The sequence below is a fragment of the Triturus cristatus genome, chromosome 2_2 (assembly GCF_964204655.1).
Source record: "Triturus cristatus chromosome 2_2, aTriCri1.1, whole genome shotgun sequence".
Classification (NCBI taxonomy): Eukaryota; Metazoa; Chordata; class Amphibia; order Caudata; family Salamandridae; genus Triturus; species Triturus cristatus.
The window spans coordinates 578,810,154-578,829,973 of NC_140582.1; the positions used below are offsets into that span (position 1 = coordinate 578,810,154).

The window sequence follows — 19,820 nt, forward strand, 5'->3', positions numbered from 1 at the left end:
ATGGTATGTGGATAAGCAAAGGATCAGTGGAAGGGAGTTCCAAATTCTTGTGGCGCATCTGGAGACTGATTCACAAATCTGTCAGTTGAAGATGGGAGGCTCAAGGAGATGGTACTGAGTGTTTCGTGCCCCATTTTTAGCACCTGAAACTTTCAATTTCTCAGTTGGGAATGCGGGCGAAGATGAGTGCAATGCTTTGCAGGTAGTGCAGGTGGTCTTAAATTGGGCTCTCGCCTATTCAGGAAGCCACTGAAGGGAGTGATGCGGTCACAAAGTGGGCTGCAGCATATAGAACTGCTCTGAGCAGGCCAAAATAAACTTTAGGTATGCCTAAAAGGAGGGCAATCCCGTAGTCAAGTCTAGAAAGAACTAACGCCTGAAAATGTATTGTAGGTCTTGTTTTGGGATGAGTTGCCTGATTCTACATAATAGACTTAGATGGAAGCGGGTGCTCTTAGCCATGGCTGCAATATGGCTCTTTAGGTTGAGGTTGCTGCCAAGGGTGCATCCCAGTGACTTGGCATTCTGAACAATGCAAGTTCAGCCCTACAAGATGGGGAATAGATCCATCCAGTCACGGACCAAAGAACTGGCTTTTTCAGAGATATAGGAAAGAATTCGGACTTCTCAGGATTAAGTTTGTGATTTGACATCTATGTTTGAATTCTTGTAAAGGTGTTAGATATAAGAATGTCATCATCTAGGGATGCAAGTTTCAGAAAGATTTGTGTATCATCAGCATACAGGTGGAAGAGGATCCCCGAGTTCCTAAGGACCACACAGAGGAGTGGGAGATAGAGATTGAAATGGGTTGGAGGGAAGATTGAGCCATTTGGCACCCCTTGCTGAGCTAACTGGCATCCAGAGTTCCAGAATTTCACTATTTGAGAGCACTTTGTTAAAGTAGGAGGTGAATCAGTTAAGGACTGCACCTTAAAATCCCATTCAGTGCTTCAGAGAGTATATCAGAGCCTGGTGGTTGACTGTCACAAATGCAGAGGAGAGGTTGAGGAGAACAAGACAGGAGTTTCCAGAGTCAAGAATGTGAGGGTATAGTCCACAATCTGCAGAATTGCAGTTTCTGTGCTGTAACCCGATGGAAACCAGATTGAATAGGGGCAAGGAGGTTGTTTGCATGGATGTGGAAGGAAACTTGAGAGGCTACAGGAGGGTGGAGACAGAATGGAAGTTGTTGGGCTCCAAATCTGCCTAACTTTTAGACTATCTGGAAATGAACCCTGTTCGAGAGAGCCATTGACCAGGGTGGTTCACAGTGGAATAGTTGTTTAGCAAGGAGTTTACTTATAGAGTCAGGAATTATGTCACATAGATGGTTTAAGAGTTTCACCTTGGAAATCATCAACAGTAGATCTGCCTCGGAGGCTGGGGAGAATGAAAACCATGACTACAGTGTCTTGCATGGTAGTATCTTCTTGGCTTTATTAATGATGGTGTCCGGAAATGAGATTTAATGTCTTTAACTTTGTCGAAGAACTTCACAAAGTTGTTGCATGAGGGCTCACAGAGCTTGGATAAGGTATTGGGAGGAGTATTGTTAGATTCTTTAATTACCTCAAATAGAAGTTTAGATCTATTCTTGGCAGTGTCAGGAGGTAACGGATATGTGAAGAATTGACTTTAAAAATGTGCTCTTTACAATTGTTCCTTGCAAATTGTAGCTTAGTCAGCCTGACAGGACCGTGCTTGTCTCTTTTCTTTCTCTGGCGTTCTGAGATGCTTCCTTTCTTCGTAGAGGTTTTTAGAGTACCAAGGTAGAGAGTTTGGGTCTGCTGCACTTGTTCTTGAGGGGTGCAGTTTCCTCAATCAAGGATTACATGCTGATGTAGAACCTGCCTGTGGCCTCGTCTATATCAAGTTGAGGCTCTATCAAGGCAAGGTTTGGTGGGTCAAATTAACACAGGCTTCAATGTAAAGTTTACTCGTTTACCTCAACTGGATGAGGTTATTGGTCATTAGATTTGTCATTCTGGAAATGACAAATACAAAAACAACAGTTGATGGACAGAATGCAGAACAATGTCATATATTCACCCCAGTACAGAGATCTGGGCCTAAATCCATCGTTTTTTTGCTCACCATGCCATTCCAGTTTGAACCCAGCCATATGCAAATCAGTCTTGACCCTGTGCCTCATGGGAACAGTCAAGCCCGAACTGCCAAGCCAGGTCCTCCCTGGACTGGAAACAAGCATCCTAGGACCAGTTTCGGGGTTTCACCCCTCTTCAGCCAGGATAGCTTGATTCCAGTGGCATGGATTCAAGCTAGCCTGGCTGATGACGTCTGATTAGCCAGAAACCGGTCCCAGTATGCTCGTTTCCGGTCCAGGGAAGACATGGCTTGGCAGTTCAGGCTGGACTGTTCCCATGAGGCACAGGGTCAGACTGATTTGCATATGGCCATGTCTGGACTGGGGTGGCGGAGTGAGCTAAAGAATGATGATGGATTAAACCCAGATCAGTTGACTGGGGGTGAGTGCTTTCAATTTTCAACACTCCGTCCATCATCCCCTTTGGTTTTTATTCTGGAAATGACTGCATCCAGAGTAGAGCCCATGCAGCGTGTGGCAAGTCATCACTATTTTACAGGAGTGCAACCAACTGCGCTTTCTATCTGGCCAATGTGTCTCATAAGTATGTGCAGAGTATTAGAAGAGTAAGCTATGCTCTCTCATGTCAGACCAGACTTTCTGTAGTCCTCCCCAGTAGTTCAATGCATGATCTGCATGTGAGCAGATGCAAGACCAATTCATGGCATGCTGGTGTGCTCCTAGTCAAATGCATCAAACTCTCACGACAACATGATCCTGGTCAGCTTGTGCGTCAATCCAAAGCTTTGACTCCGAGCAGAGAGGTGACACACCAGTATTAGTCTTTGACAACTTAGCAAGTATAATACAGACTACCAGCTGCTGCCAGGTGTCAATGTGAAGTGGAAGGAAAGAGAGTTTGGTACTTACTCCAAGTTGTCAGACGGACAGGCTTGCCAGGCAGCTTTGTTTACTGCAACGTTCTAGTCTTACATTAAGTTTTGTCCATCAGTACTAAAGATCTAGGAAAACACAGATGTGTTCTAAATGAGCTTCACAAGCACACCTTCCGTTGTAAATTTAATCACAAGTTGTCAACAAACCCTTGGCTTGCTGAACATAAAGAGTAGTCCCTGGTTGGATTGTTAGAAGGCAGTAAATATTCTGCTTCACTCCTCCCACACCAGAGTTTGCCCTGAAGTACATACTCAAAATGTAAAATAGAGAAACTTTAAGTCCCAGGATGCAGTGTGCTCTTCAGTGTTAAAAAAAATAATCATTCAGGCTAAAGGTGCCCCACATGATTATGCTACTTGTAGGCTAAGCAGGACAGCAGCTCACCTGTCTTGTTATGACGTAATGCTTCTGCAAAGTCAGTCAATGTAACATAATTTCGGCCCCCAGTGGTGCAAGCATGCTAGGCATATCCTTGTACTACCCAGATCGTATGAATAGGAAATGAATTTGAATAAGTAATGCAATGCATGTATTTGAAGGTTGTTAGCCCTATAAGCCTAAGGGTGGTCTTCCTCAAACGTTTTGTATGTTTCCATCCATTTTCACTAAAACTTGTTTTGTTGGCCTTAGGACTCGGTGCACTTTACCTATGCTAACCAGTGCTAAAGGGCTTGTGCTCTATCCCCTAAAAATGGTAAAACTGGATTACACCTGATTGACATAGTTAGTTTACAAATACGTCCCTTGTAGAGTGGTATAGCATATACCTAGGGCCTGTAAATTAAATGTTACTAGTGGGACAGAAGCACTTACTGCGCCACCCACTTAAGTATCCCCTTAAAACATGTCCCAGGCCTACCACTGCAGCCTGAATGCAGTTTTAAACTGCCAATTTCACTATGCAATATAACCTCCTTGCCAAGCCTTAAACTCCCCTTTTTAGGTCTCGCTTAGCGCAAGGCACATGCGATGCTCTAGGAGAAGGCCTCTTGGAATCACATCAGACTTACAAGAGACTTCTCCGTGTTGGTCTGCCACCTCCCACACATCCCATTGGCCTTTGCGTGTGGCTTTCAATAATGAAAGCATGCATTTCCTCAAAACTTTCACTCCCATGGCCTAGGGGTCTCGGGAGCGAGCAGTGGCGCGCAGAGTGCCATCTGTTCAGGATCAGGTTTCCAGTTAGCTTTTACTTTTGCGTGCAGCGACAGGCACTATGGCAGCTGCATGCCTTACAGCGCGCACGGCAAAATCGGTTATTTTTTTTAAGAGCCTTTGTTTTAACGTTTTGTTTTGTCGCGGGAGTCTGTTTTTTACTGCAGAATCCTCATTGTTATTGCCACAAGTGCGTCACTGAAATACAAATTACTAAAAATATTTTCATTTTGTCTAACGCACAGATTTTAGACTCTTGTTTTATTCCTCAGTGTTTATTCATTTACTCCCACCCCCTCGGGTGGGTTGGTTCCGCCCAAAAGCCTAACACTAGCCTCACGGATTGAGCGAGGGTAGGGGACAGTCTGCTCTCGCTCAGCGGTTGGCTGGCTTCGAGGGGGACCTCAGTTGCATGCTGACTTAAGCTGACGGGGCAGGATCGAGCGTGCTCCCGCCCACCACGCCCCCTCCAGCGCTAAAGGCTGCACAAGGCGGAAGCACGTGGGCAGCTGGTGTTAATAGCGACAGAGGGACTCAGCCTTTGGTCCAGTCTGGTGGAATCCAGCTGCAGGAGGGCACCGAGGGCCGCTATCTGGTGTTTGGAGGACCCTTTGGGGCGAGCATCAACCCGTGAGGCTCAGTGCGAAGCCTGCCGCAGGAGAGCTCAGTGGTGAGATTTAGGTTTCTTTTTCGGGGAGCCTTGGGCTGTGAATGTTGCCTGGGTGGGTCTGAGCGGCTGATTTAGTGGTCTTATTCGTGAAAAGTGCATTCCTGGGGCTGCCCATGTGTATTGTCTTGTAAGTACCTATTGTTACGGAAGGCGGCCCCACTGAATGCTGATCATATATGTGTGTGTGTATATGTACATTTATATAACTGGGTTCTATTGTCCCTTCCTGATGGTACTGATCTGTGTCGGGTTTTCATGATGCTCTCAGCTCAGGTTGACTGTAATTGAAGTGACTATTTAATCAAGTAGTGTGACACCACTGGAACTGTTTAAAAGAACCCTCATACACCAACCTAGTTGGTGTCATGATGAAGCATGACACCAACTAGGTTGGTGTGTGAGGGTTCTTTTAAACAATTCCAGTGGTGTCAGACACTACTTGGTTAACTATTCACTCTCTAGTGGCCAGTCTCCGTTAGTTATGTGATTACTACATTGGGACAAGGACGGCCCATGTACTGTCCTGACTCTCTTGCTTGTTTTTTTACTGTAATTGAATCCTTGTGTGACATCCTGGAAATAGGACATTTATCTGACGTATAATTAGGAAGGGGTGGGGGGGGGGTGGGGTGTAGGAACATGCTCAACATACTGTGGCCGAACTCTTAATGTAGCGCATGGCATGCGGGCGGGCTTCAGGCGCCAATCGACCATGCCTTGGCGCCTCTTGTCGCGCGCTAGATTGGTGGGCGGTTTGTGGTGGTGGCGTATCTGCAGGGTGTCCCTCGCCACAGACCGTTGCGTATCCGCAGATCTGAACGCCACGTCTGTCTGCAGGTGGGCATCGAGGCGGGGGAAGGATGGTCCGCCGCAGGCAGTGGTCCTTCTGCCTAGGGATGCTTCGAAGTGTACGCACTGCTTCGTGGAACTGAGGCCTGCGTGTTTGACCCGGGTGACCAGCATCATGTGTGAGCATCGGAGCCGGGGGTGGCGATCAGGCTCGGGCAGTGTGCTTTGGCTGACTCACGGGGTAACACAGGTCGGCTGGCGCCGACTCCATTACATGCCCCTTTGTGTTGCCGGAGGAGGTGCCGGGCGTTACACTGTTTAACACCCCAAAGAGTGCACATTACAATTACTTTACACGTGGGAACACCTCTCCTGTTGGTCAAAAGGGCTCCCTGTGATTTTAACTTGTTGCGCAAATGTAATCCTGTGCATTCATGTTTTTGATTAAGTTTCTTACTTTACAACAAGTTCTCTCTCTCCATCGATTCTACACTCCCAACCCCCATCTCTCCCATCAGCTCCTTGCAGTGTCTCGCTGGTTCCCTCTGTCCAGGCGCCTCCTCCCACCACTCCTTTCTTAGCACAAATAATACAGTAAAGTTTCACGAGGGCAGGCCAATGTCCGGTGGGGTCACGTGTAGGATGGTGCCCCACCTCCTTGTTCCCTCCCCTTCCACTCTGCCTGCTGCCCCTCAAGCTCCCCGGTCTCTGCCCCTGTCTCCTATCTTTCGAACCTCTCCCTTTCTTCTACCCCTTCCTCCTCCACTTGCTAATGTCTCCTTTAGCCCTTGCTCCAACACGCATTTCCTATCTCGGCTGTCTCTAGTAGAGACTCGTGGTCTTTTGTGTTTTACCTAATCTTTCTCGCCTTCCTCCTTTTTATCTGTCACTTTTACCTCCCACCTCTCTTACCGCCTCTCCCTCTTTCTCTACTCTATCTTACCCGCTCGTTCTTACCGTCTCAAACACCCCTCTGCATTTTGCTGTCTCTTAGCTCTGCCTCTTTTACCCCCCTCTGTCTATGCTGTTTGTGCTAACTCCCTGTCCCTTACCACTTCCTCCTTCCCCACCCGCATTTTGTTTTGAGTCTTACATTCCAGACTTACAGCTTAGGAAGAAGTTATCTGTAATTTAAGTTAATGTTATGGTAATCACATGGGGAGCAGGGAAGGGGGGTGGGGGCTGTCAGCTCCTTTTCCAGCACGAAACCTTGGATGACCTGCAAAATGACCCTGCTCATCTCTGATTGGACACCCTCATGCCTGTCACATCTAGAAACAAGATCAAGATGCACCCCAGCATCAAACGACGACGAAAAGGTGACTTGAACGCACAGGTTTAAAATATCTTAAAAGAGTTTAAATAGATTCCTTCTAGGACAAGGCTTTTTACTTCTCTTGCAAATATGTGATGGGAATGGCGAATATAAACTGCATTAGCCCTGTTGTAAAGGGTTGGGACTACACACTGCATCCTGGCAGCATTGTTGAGAAGAGCGCAACCTAATAAAGTTCTTCTAAAGAAGAAAAGAAAAAAGTAAATTTCGAAAGGCAAACGTGAGTGAAAGCAAACTTGTTAGTATGAATTGTGGTGCAACTTCTAATACTGGGAGTTCACTACATCAATTTAGTACAGTTACACAGAATGTGCTACTTGGCTAAACACTTACAAAGTCCGAAAGGCGAGACCTATTGGCTATGCCAATGCTTGTTATAGCATATAAGTCCCCCCTAAGGAAGGGCCTAGGTAGCCTAGAAGGTAAGGTGCGCCGTAAATAAAAAGGTTAGACATGTACTTTTAGGTTTTATATGCCTTCGTAGTGAAAAACTCCTACATTAATTTTTTTTAAGCGTTTTTCAAGCGTTTCACAAAGCAGGAGCCGGCTACCTAATCAAACGGGTTAATCACTACACTACCTCTAGACCTTTGCGTTCTTCCAATGTAAACCTGGCCCGTACTGGAGGCAGATCCTTTGGCTTCCTAGCTGCGAAATTGTGGAATAGCCATCCGGAGGCCTTGAAGTTAAACTCAGTCTTACTTTCCTTCAGGAAGAGTCTAAAAACTTGGCTTTTTAATCACTAACTGGGTATTTTTCACTCTTTCTTCCCCCGCGTCTATGTGCCAGGACACTCTAGCTTGAGTAGCTGTGCGCTCAAACAAATACCTTGAGGCCTACCTGTCCCATAGGATAACACTGGGTTGCCTTATTACACTTAATGAGTGCTAAATGTTGAATTGGGACATGTAAGCATTTCATGCGTGGTATCTACGGAGTTGTAATTTAAAACCCTCTTGAACATTAAAGTCAAGTTTAAAATTACAATTTTGAAAATGCCACTTTTGGAAAGTTGACATCTTCCTGTTATTTGCCATTTGGTGCCTCCAGCCTCCCCTGGGTCACATGACTGGGTGTAGTTAGGACTTTGTGAATTCCTCCCAGACAGTCACAATAGAGGGATTAGGTGTGCCTAAATGGGCCGTCTGCGCGCAGGATATGGGTGGGGGGGCGTGGGGGGAACTGGGCAGAGCACCACTTGCAACTGAATAGGCTGTGCTCTGCCTTCACACAAAGGGCTTGTAACCACTGCATTGTCCCTGCAGTCAGCTTGGAGCCAGGGCAGGGGAGCCAGGAAATGCCAAACACTTGAAAGAGAAATCTCTACAAATTTCTCTAACTTCAAAGAAGGCACCAGGTATACAAGTAGGGCGCTCAGACCCACTCTCTTCAGTTAACATTCTGGAACTGTGGAAGAAATCTCAGAGGCCTGCCTGCTGCTGTGGCCTGCAGAGAACTCCACAAGACTGCTTTGCTGCACCTGGAAGGGCTGCTTTGCTGCCTGGTGCTTGCCTTGAACCCTCGGAGGCCTGCACTGCTGCTCGAGCTGCTTGATAGTCGAGGAATTATCAAGTGTTTTAGCGGGTCTAGAGTTGGAAATACAGGCAACTACAGGATTCACTAAAAACACGTATGACAGGGGAAGAATGGGCAACTTCGTTAGAAGATGTCAACAAAAAACTAGATCAGTATGCCAAAGAGATCCATGAGCGTAAAATACGGACATTTAGACGTGACACCATTGACTACAAGTTGGATGAGGTGTACTCTTGGGCGGAGGTATATGCACAGAGGCGCAACTACCGGAAACCGGCGAATGCCTCATCCGAAGAGAGTGTGGCTTCAGTAAGCGACACTCGTTTAAATAGACTACCAGCACCACCCATCGTTACTTCATTACCCACAGAAGGCCCATCCACTTGAAGCACTAAGGCCTCTTTTTTGGAGACCAGCCCAGCAGCCAACAACCCACCGACAGCACAAGCATTAGCAGAGACAGGCACCACAAAACCAGGAGAGGTAGTGGAAAACACAAAGCAAGTCAGTGCGGGAAGGCGGCAGAAGAAGCATTAGTAGTGAACATCTCTTCAACCATCTCATCAAAAACACAAATGGCTGTTTTAAACAAGGGCACTACTTTTGTGCCCACATTTCATACTACAGCATTTCACACAGAAATAGACCTATATAAATTCATGAGGAAACTGAGACTACGATATTTTTTTGCCAATCAAAGTCCGATTACCACAGAATTATCAGAAAGGCAGCAAACTGAATTTAGACCTCAAAGTAATTTTGTTTCCCCTATGTCTCATAAAGCCCTGGACACATTTGAGATGCTTGTGAAGAGGGATCTAGCTCTTATATCAGCTCCATCTAAAAAACATTATAATCTAACAATAGCAGAGAGAAGAGCTTTGAAAAGCCTAAGGGGCAATGATGCATTAGTTTATTTTCCGGCAGATAAGGGAGGTGCCCTGGTAGTAATGGATCTTGTCTTTTATGAAACCAAGGTCAGTGAGATGTTGTCAGATGAATCAACATACTTGCCACTCAAACAGGATCCTACTCTCGAATTTCAAGCCATTCTCCTTAAAATACTTGAACATGCCAAAGATATGTGTTGGATTAACTCAAAAACTTTTGAATTTTTGTACACAAAGTTCCCACGTAGACCACTCATATACATGTTGCCAAAAATACACAAGGACTTTCAGAATCCTCCACTTCGCCCCATAGTGTCAGGTTGCAGTTCCATTCATGAACCTTTGGGCCAATATTTAGACAACTTTCTGCAACCAATAGTACAGTCAGGACCCACTTATGTACAGGACACGACACATTTTTTTGAACCTTTTAGAGAATCTTACTTTACCATCTGGAGAAGACGTGTGGTTAGCTACAGTGGATGTTGTATCCCTCTATACCTCAATACCTCATGGTGAAGGTATAGAAGCCATAGAGTGGGCTTTGTTAATACAAGGGGAGATTCCAGCTGATAAAGTTTTCTTACTTGAATTGCTTCAATTCTGTCTTTTTAACAGCTACTTTAAATGGAAGGAAAGTTACTTTCTTCAAACCAATGGTACCTCGATGGGTTTTGCAGGGGCACCTAGCTATGCAAATATCTTTATGATGAAGTTTGAGCAAGAAAACATTTTAAATGACACCACATGGACAGAGCACCTCATCATATACCGGTGGTACATAGATTATATTTTTGTAATATGGCGTGGAGAAAGACTTGAACTAGAAAGGAAACTCATTTCACTGAATGCCATTAATCCCAGGATACAATTCACATACACTATAGACAGACATTACATAGCATATCTGGATGTATGTATTGACATTAAGGAATCTAAAATTTCTACAAAGGTTTTTTAAAAATCAACAGATCGAAACAACACACTGCTGTACAACAGCTTTCATCCTGAGTCACTAAAGAGACACCTCCCATTCTCACAATTTTTGAGAATTAAACGCATCACTACTGATTTGAGTGTTATGAAGGAAACTTTTGATAACACTACACGTAACTTTGTGGCGCGAGGATACCCAAGGGACATTGTGGAGGGTTCAGCCACAAGAGCAGCAGGGTTTTCTCGATCATTGCTTCTAGAGAAGAAAGTTAAATCAACTGAGAAAAGAGAAGTGTTCGTTTCTACTTTCTCAACCCTCTCACCTGCCATCAAAAAAACTATTCTGAACAGATGGGATCTCTTGCAAACAGAAACAGATTTTGGAGAACTCTTCAAAGATCGACCTATTTTTGCTTATAAACGATCCAATAATTTAAAAGAACTACTTAAGAAACGAGACACCCAAGATACATACTCACACAAGGGCATGATGAGGTGGCACAATTGTTCACACTGTAACAATGTTATTGTAGGCACATTTATCACACACCCATGGACCGGCAAGAAGATCAAGTTGCATTTCACTGCTAATTGCAACACGCAAAATGTTGTCTACATAATTAGGTGCCCTTGTGGCATGTATTATGTGGGCAAGACCGAGAGGTCTTTGCAAGTCAGGATTACAGAACATAAGAGCAGGATTCGGACAAAGACCATGAGCTCTCCACTTGCCAGTCATTGGGTTGAAGCACATCATTCCATAGCACAGGTACGATTTAGTGTGCTAGAAGTAGTGAAGGTATATAAGGACAGAGATATGTTGAAATTCATCACACAAAGGGAGACATTCTGGATTAAGTATTTAGATACTATGAATCCCAAAGGTTTAAATAACAAATTGGAATGGTCCTGTTTCTTATAATACATCAGCAATGCACATTCCGACTGTTCAGATAATTCATCACTCTCTTAGAGACTGGGATGATACCGGCATCTCACATACAAGCCAGGTCAGCTATGTCATTTATTCAGTTCTGGTTGCCATTTACATAAATTAGACATAATAGTGATTCTTAGGATTTTAATTTTATTCATCTACACACAGTGGGTTTAGATCAGCATTTGAATAGCCATATTGTGGGAGAAGTACAGTTTAAGATTTGGAAGTTTCTTTATTAATGTTTATCCTGCGTTTACTTTCTATTTGGCACTGATCTCTGAGTTCAGGATTTATATGAAGGCAGAGACTATTTTGTTCATTTCATTTACATTTATTTAAGGTATGTCGGCAAAAATTGTAATGATGTAACACTGTTCGTTGATGTGTTCTGACATTTATCATTACATGTTAGATACTTTCTGGCAGGTGCGCTGAATGTTACTCACGCACCACTCTAATATGGCTGAAGCTTCATTTCCACGTACTAATCTGAGTCCTTCTTCAGTATTTACTTTGACGTAGCGCACATACGCCCGATACGATTTCACTTAGTAAATGGGAGACATCACACAATAGAACTAACATCACGGCGTTCATTTCGAAGAGTTTGGTGTACTCCGTATAGTTCATGGTAAGCCTGTTTTAGTTCTATTTCGCTGTTTGAGCATGACTATTGATAGCTCTAATACTCGTTGACTCGCTCAACTAGCAGCGTTGATTAATTTTTTCACTTTTTCAGCTACGGCGTTTATTTCGAAAAGTTTGGTGCACTCCGTATAGTTCATGGTAAGCCCGTTTTAGTTCTATTTCGTTGTTTGAGCATGTCTATTGATAGCTCGAATACTCGTTGGCTCGCTCAACTAGCAGCGTTCACTCATTTTTTTCACTTTTTCAGCCACCTTTTAATACGCAGTACGAATACCCGGGCACTTTTGTGATTGAACGAGTGCTTGGATTGTTACACGGTAGCGCCATCACGCTGTGCCAGTGGCCTTCTGCTCTGTTTTCAGAACAGAGGATCCACAACGATATGGTGAGTTGTTATTAGCCCTTTGTATGTGGCATCTCACTTTTTGTAACATGATGCTTTTATAGCATCACAAATTTTGATTTATCCATTTTTTGGGGTTTTACTCATTGCGAGTTTTGGCAAGCTTTTGAAACTTCATATCGTTGATTTTTCTCTCTCAGGTATTCACAGTTGTTAGTTTTACACTGTGGTTAGACACCGTGGATGGACTTATATAATTTGGTGATGGGTAATCTTTCTACACTCTAAGTGAGCTCCGGTATCACAGTCTTTTCTAAATAACTGCAATTTTGACTTTTAGTGTGCAAACGCAACCTTTTTCCATTACTAACGACACAAATTTAAACTCCTTCCTGAATTTTAGAGGCCTTAGCATCCATTTGTTTCAGTGTTTCATTTCATCTTTTGGATTACACAAGTAATATTATGTGATTTTGATTGTAGATTCCCCTGACGAAGGGTGGATAATCACACCCGAAATGCATTGGGATTGACGTTTAAAGCTCAGCAACATTGTTTTGGATGTTTCTCAAGCAATCCTACGAAATCCGAGGATAGCAGAATTTTTGTTAATTTGGACTCTTCAATGAAGGGTTAATAAAGACAACACAATGAGAAGATGGACATTTATTTACGGTTTATAGGTTGAACACCTTGACTTTATATGTTTGGTATGTTATGTTAGAAGTACGTTGAATAGCACATTTAAACTTCTGTGTTACTAGCATCATACACGCTCATTTGAGCGTCTTCACTATTGCACACCCTGTCTAGAACAAATGCTCTAGATCATATTTAACTTTTGGAAAGTTGACATCTTCCTGTTATTTGCCATTTGGTGCCTCCAGCCTCCCCTGGGTCACATGACTGGGTGTAGTTAGGACTTTGTGAATTCCTCCCAGACAGTCACAATAGAGGGATTAGGTGTGCCTGAATGGGCCGTCTGCGCGCAGGATGGGGGGTGGGGGGGGGGGACTGGGCAGAGCACCACTTGCAACTGAATAGGCTGTGCTCTGCCTTCACACAAAGGGCTTGTAACCACTGCATTGTCCCTGCAGTCAGCTTGGAGCCAGGGCAGGGGAGTCAGGAAATTCCAAACACTTGAAAGAGAAATCTCTAGAAATTTCTCTAACTTCAAAGAAGGCACCAGGTATACAAATAGGGCCCTCAGACCCACTCTCTTCAGTTAACATTCTGGAAATGTGGAAGACATCTCAGAGGCCTGCCTGCTGCTGTGGCCTGCAGAGAACTCCACAAGACTGCTTTGCTGCACCTGGAAGGGCAGCTTTGCTACCTGGTGCTTGCCTTGAACCCTCGGAGGCCTGCGCTGCTGCTCGAGCCCTGCTGCTTCACCTGAACCCAGGCCTACCAGAATGGCTCCAAGAGCTAGTTTGCTGGCCTATTGTTCAGTGCCACAGGGACATAATAGGCTTCCACCATCTTGAACCCACACCTGGACCTAGCCTGAGTGAGTCCTAACCTCCAAGTGGTGCTCATTCAGTCCTAGACCCTTGGTGGTGGTACTAAAGGTGCCCAGATAGCCAAAAGCCAAAACTTAGGACTTAGAACATTTTTGGCTAAAAACTGCTCTGAGAACCGAGGGAAGACCAAGACCAACCTGCTTGTCTATCTGCCCAAGGTGCATCACCGGTCAGCCTGACTACACAACTGCTCCCGCTATAATCTTTTTCGCAGCAGCATATCCTGTTCAGCTGGCCTTAGCCAAAGGAGTATCCGGCCTCCTGGAACTCTCATCGGCTACAGCGTCCTGCTGGAAATTTCTGACTTCCATAAACAGGAATAAATCTTAAGGTACAAATTTTCACGCGACTTCGTTTAGCAGCTCCCCTGACAAAGCTTCTTCCTCAGACACCACCTGCAGCCTTGCCCCGCTGAACTTTACCTTCTTAGAACATTTTTTCAAGAATTTCTTCTCAGTCCGAAGGTAAATGCCGACGGGGCCCAACCCACTTCTTGTATCCGACCCACGCTCCATCACAGTCGGCCATATTTTTCAACTTTGACCCGGTCTCACAGGATTAGATATCTGCGGTTAGCGCTTTGATCTTTTAGGCGCTAGTTTTTGCTAAAGACTTTAACAATTCATAACTCTGATTGTACTGATTGGATTGTTATCGTTTTGGTGTCAAATAATGTATTAAAATGTACCAAATTTTTCCACATTTGTGTGGGATTTTTTTCGTGTTGTGCCTTCCATTTATTCCTGGTTGAGTGCAGAATAAATACTTTACACATTGCGTCTAAGTTAAGACCGACTGCTTTTTGTGCCATGCTACCCAGGGTTAAGCATAGGGTAATTTAGTGAGTTTTTGTGGGTCATCCTGCCAGGGACTGTGGCTGTTGCTTGACCCGAGCCAACAAAACAGTCAACCAACAATCCAATTTCTCACAAAGGCCATAAATCACATCACAGATAAACATGTTTTGTGCAGAACATTCTTTCCTCTCTGGGTCTTGAGGTGGGGCACCAGCCTACACGTGACCCCACCGGACATTGGCCTGCCCTCGTGAAACTTTACTGTATTATTTGTGCTAAGAAAGGAGTGGTGGGAGGAGGTGCCTGGACAGAGGGAACCAGCGAGACACTGCAAGGAGCTGATGGGAGAGATGGGGGTTGGGAGTGTAGTATAGATGGAGAGAGAGAACTTGTAAATCCACCCTTCCAAGAAGTTGGCCCACTGAAATATGCTGAACTTGTCCAGGTGTAATTCTTAGACATCAGGACACATTCAGCAGCCCCTGCACATTATCTGATTTCCATTGCCAGCAGCAAAGTGCAGGCCACAAGGGGCCTTTTTTACTTTCACCTCCAGCTGGGCCAAATATAAAGGCCAAAGTTAAGGGGCCAGCAGGCCTCCTTTTGTTTCCATATGATCCTGGCTGGGCACGGTCTGGAGCCTCACACTTATATGCAAATGCAACGAAGGGGAAACAAAGGCACACAAATTATTATTACTTCACAGACACTTAAAAGAGACATGCTTTTGACTTTGTTCAGTCTCTGTGTATAAGAGATATGCATGCATTGTAAGAATGTCAAACAAGTTGGTCTGTCCCAGTATTTACACAAATACTTTAAATACCACTATTTTATTTCTTATATAGAGCTACTCAGTGCAGGGTGTCAGAGTGCTTTACTTAACATACACATTATACATTGATACTAAATAATGTAAGTGTGTAAATCTATGTATAAGATGTGCTACATAAGACAGTGAGGGTAACAAGATGTAGGAGTCACATATCGTCCTTCAATAATAGCTCACTGTTCCAGATTAGGATTACAATTTATGAACTGCAAGTAACAAAAAGACCTCTGTGTTAAAAGTAGTAACCCACTTACCTATCTACATAAAATAAAAATCTGTCCTCTGCATGTTACATGATGTGGTGTGCAGGAGACGCACTAACTTTCTATACTACCTTGATTATAATCTTGGACTAGACAAAATACATCTCTCTCCAGCAAAAGTGCTAACCTCCTGAGTTATCCTACGATTTATAATTATTCCTTGAAATTTACTGGGTACAAGAAGACCTCTGCAGCAGGTGTTTTTACCCCATAAAATATTTTAAACTTCAGACTTTGTAATAAATTAAGCAGAACAGGTCTACTGCCATGTTATCCTTGTTGCCAATTCCTTTGTGGCATAGGTTTAAAAAAAAAAAAATGTAATAGTTGATGCGCAGATTTTCAGTCAGGGTTGAGATCTTGTTTGTTAAATCTTGTAATTCGCTTAAATGTACTCATGATAGACATGCTAAACATGTGTGTGAGATCTGAATATTGGACTTCACTTCTTGAAGGGTCCCTTCCTGGGATGGCACATGCGATGTCACACGCCGTCATGTCACTTATCATGTTGTCACTTGCATACTGCCTAACTTGGTTAGTCCCCCCCACTTTTTTTTTTTTTTTTTAAAGACTTGTGCCCCGACGGCACAAATGTAAATGCTTTGTCCCGTGTGCAATAAAGGGCAAAACACAGGGAATTTAACACACACAGAATTTGGAGCTGTCAGACATACGCAAACTGAAAACGGTATTAGCCCCAATATCAAGCATGACATGCTTTCAGAAGGCCAGTGGAACACTCAACTCCCACACTCATAATCCAATCCAGAACAAGCTGCGAACAAACTCTACCAGTGGATCACAGAATGAGTCGACATAATTGCCCTCGCCAAGCCAGCCAAGTTCAAAGGACCTGCCAGAAGAGCCAGCTGGTTCAACGCAGAGCTGAAATCCACCAAATGCAACTACCTGCAACTAGAAAGGAAGTGGCGCACCAGCAAAGAGAGAGGAGACCATACCACCTTCAAAACAGTACTCAACCAGTATCACTGCCTCCTGAAAGAAATAGAAAAAGAACACACTAGTGGACTGTATAGAAGCCAGCACAAACCGCAGCAAGGAACTCTTCACCAAAGGTGAAGGAGTTCTCCAACCCGGCAGCCGCTGAAAACGACATCACCACCTTTCGCGAACTGTGCGACACCCTGGCGGACTTCTTTCACGACAAGATCTCAGTCATCTACGAAAACTTCAAACGCCAACCCCCCACCGCTGACAGCATCAGCCTGGTCACACCCACTAACCTCAACCCTGAACACCTGCTCAGCCAGTGGGACACTCACAACTCAAGTCACAATCTCCATCATAAACTCTGTGCACTCAGGAGCACCCACGGACCGCTGTCCCCACCACATCTTCAACCTATGGAGCAAGACGATTGTCTACGAGCTCAGAAAAATCCTGAACACCTCCATCACCTCGGCCTCCTTCCCTGAGGATTCGAAACATGCTTAAATGAGGCCCCTCCTGAATAAACCATCCGCTGACCCAGCAGAACTGAAGAACTACTACCCATCTCTCTGCTTCCTTTTCCAGAGAAGGTTCTCAAGAAGGCAATCAACCAGCAACTCACTGAATAATTTGAACACAACCTCCTGGACCCCTCTTAATTCGGATTCAGAGCCAGCCACAGCACCAAGACAGCCCTTATTGCAGCCATCAACAACATCATTGACCTCCTGGACTAAGGCGAAACAGCAGCCCTCGACACCTTCTCCCATCTCATCTTGATCAACAGACTCAATCACATCGGAATCCAGGGAGACACCCTCAAATGGATTGCCTCATACCTCACCACAAGAACCTAGAGAATACGTCTCCCGTTGCACACCTTGGAACCCAAGAAGATCCCGGTGGGGTCCTCCAAAGTTTGTACCTCAGCCCCACCCTCAACACGTACATGATCCCCCTGGCCAACACTGCCAGATCGCACTGATGATACCAAGCTTATCCTTTGCTTTCAGAAGACCCCATCATCACCAGAGCCAACTTCGACTGATGTATGATGAACGTCACCGACTGGATGAAGCACAATGGTCTCTAGCTCAACACGGACAAGAAAGAAGTACAAATCTTTGGGAACAACACCTCGCCATGGATGGTGCATGGTGGCCAGCTGAACTCTGCCCATTCCCCGCCCAGACAGACCAAACCCGAAACCTCTGCATCATCTTGGACAGCGAGCTTTATATGAAGAAATAGGTAAACACCGTCTCATCCACCTGCTTCCACACCTTACGCATGTTCTGCAAGATCTTCAGGTGGCTCCCAGTCAACACCAAAAGGACCGACACGCAGGCCCTCGTCACCAGCAGGCTAGACTACGGGAACACACTCTACGTAGGAATCACTGCAGGCCTCCTGAAGAGGCTACAGACAATACAAAACTCAGCAGCAAGACCCATTCTCGACCTCCCCAGACGGGCCCACATCAGACCACACCAAGAAGCTACACTGGCTACTGATCCAGAAGAGATGCCAGTTCAAGATGTTGACCAACACATACAAAACCCTGCACAACAAAAGACCAGCATATATCAACAAACGCAATCTCTTCCACCAACTGACCAGACACCTACAATCCGCCTCCCTCTTCCTCGCAGACACCCCCCTCCTCCAGATCCGCCAAAGCAACAAAGGACGCTACTTCGAACACCTGGCAGGCAAAGCTTGGAACAACCTTCCCCTGCACCTCAGGACCGCCTCATTGCTCAGGAAATTTAGGAAAAGACTCCAGACCTGGCTTTTCGAATGAACAGATCACCACGAAGCAGTTACCAATTTGGGTGCCTTTAGAACCATACGGGTGGTTTGCCGTGCTTTATAATTCCCTGATTGATTTTTAGGTCTCGCCTGACCCAGCGCATGCGCTGGTCTGGCGAGACTTATTGAGAGGGCTCAAAAAAGAGCTACAAGGCCAGCCTAGACCTACAGTGCATGAACGCAGGCACGCGCTTTACCGCGATTACTTTCGCGGCCCCACGGCCGCTTTGATGTTTGATCGTGATCTCAATCGCGATCACTTTCACTTTCGCGGCCGCACGGCCGCTTGGCATAGCCAATAGGTCTCGCTTTTGGGACCTTATAAGTATTTAGTTATGCAACTGTTGCATTGCTAAACGCTTATAAGGTCCCAAAGGCGAGATCTATTGGCTATGCCAATGCTTGTTCAAACTGAAAGTGTGGAGGGTGGATTTATATTCCTGAATGTGTAGTTGCACTTTGAAGAACTTAGGTGTCAAAAGAATTCCTGTCTGGTTTCTCCAAAACACGTCCCCTTTCTCGTGACAAACTGCTAGCACTCTGATGGTAAATGTTTAACTAAAAAGTTATTTAAAGCAATTTGGAAAGTTAGGACAAAAAAGTCAAGCTGGATTATTAGAGGACGAATAGCAGATGGATTGAAGGGTTGTACTCAGAAATTCGTGTTTCCAATTCGCGCCTCCCTCTCGTTTTGAATGACACGGGCTTTGCCTATGCTTATATTAAAAACAACAAAAAGAATCTCACATCGTCTATCTGCATTTCCACCTCCTCCAGCAGTTCTTCTCTGCCGCCGCGACTGCTCCTCATATGGACGTCCCCGCCGGCTCTAGCACTCTGTGGACGGCGCCGACTATTATTCGTTGAAGAGTCAGCCATCACGGAGATTTTCTCAGAAAAGAATGAGAAAACTCCGCGAAGGGACTACTAAAACATACAGAACCGTTCGCTGCGTTGTTTCATAAGGGCGGATCCTGTCCTGAGCGGTGCCATTTTAGGATCAGGCTCGAGCTCATTATTCTTAATATACGTTACGTGGCGCATTGCCTGACCATAGGATTGCCTTTGTGCACATGCGTTTTAAATGTTTGAACGTTTTATGAAACTGACCTAGCGCCAAAAAACTTGAAAGAATAGAAGTAGAATAAGTACGTTGAAACCAAGCACATTTTTTAGTCAACAGTAAAACAGCGTAAAGGCTATAATACATTTTTACAGAGCACTGCTATATTCAGATTCCAGCTACCTGGGGGATGGGGAGGCTCTGATTGTGTCGTCATGAGCTTGGATCATCCCGTGCATTATCTAATATATACTTTAAAACACGAGAAAAAATCCTATTGGAGTGGAGTAATTTTGGCTCCACCCTTACACGTAATAAATACATAATATATA

The 19,820-nt window shown here is 44.9% G+C and overlaps 1 protein-coding gene across 1 annotated transcript in view; it reads right to left on the reverse strand.

Annotated features, from left to right (window-relative positions):
- Window positions 1–19,413, reverse strand: part of C2_2H4orf46 (chromosome 2_2 C4orf46 homolog) — a 54,324-nt gene extending 34,911 nt beyond the window's left edge. Inside the window, exon 1 of the mRNA XM_085643273.1 lies at window positions 19,173–19,413. Within this exon, the coding sequence (XP_085499399.1) occupies window positions 19,173–19,304 (132 nt within the window). The 5' untranslated portion in view covers window positions 19,305–19,413. The remainder of the gene's footprint in view (window positions 1–19,172) is intronic.
- Window positions 19,414–19,820: the final 407 nt, after the last annotated feature.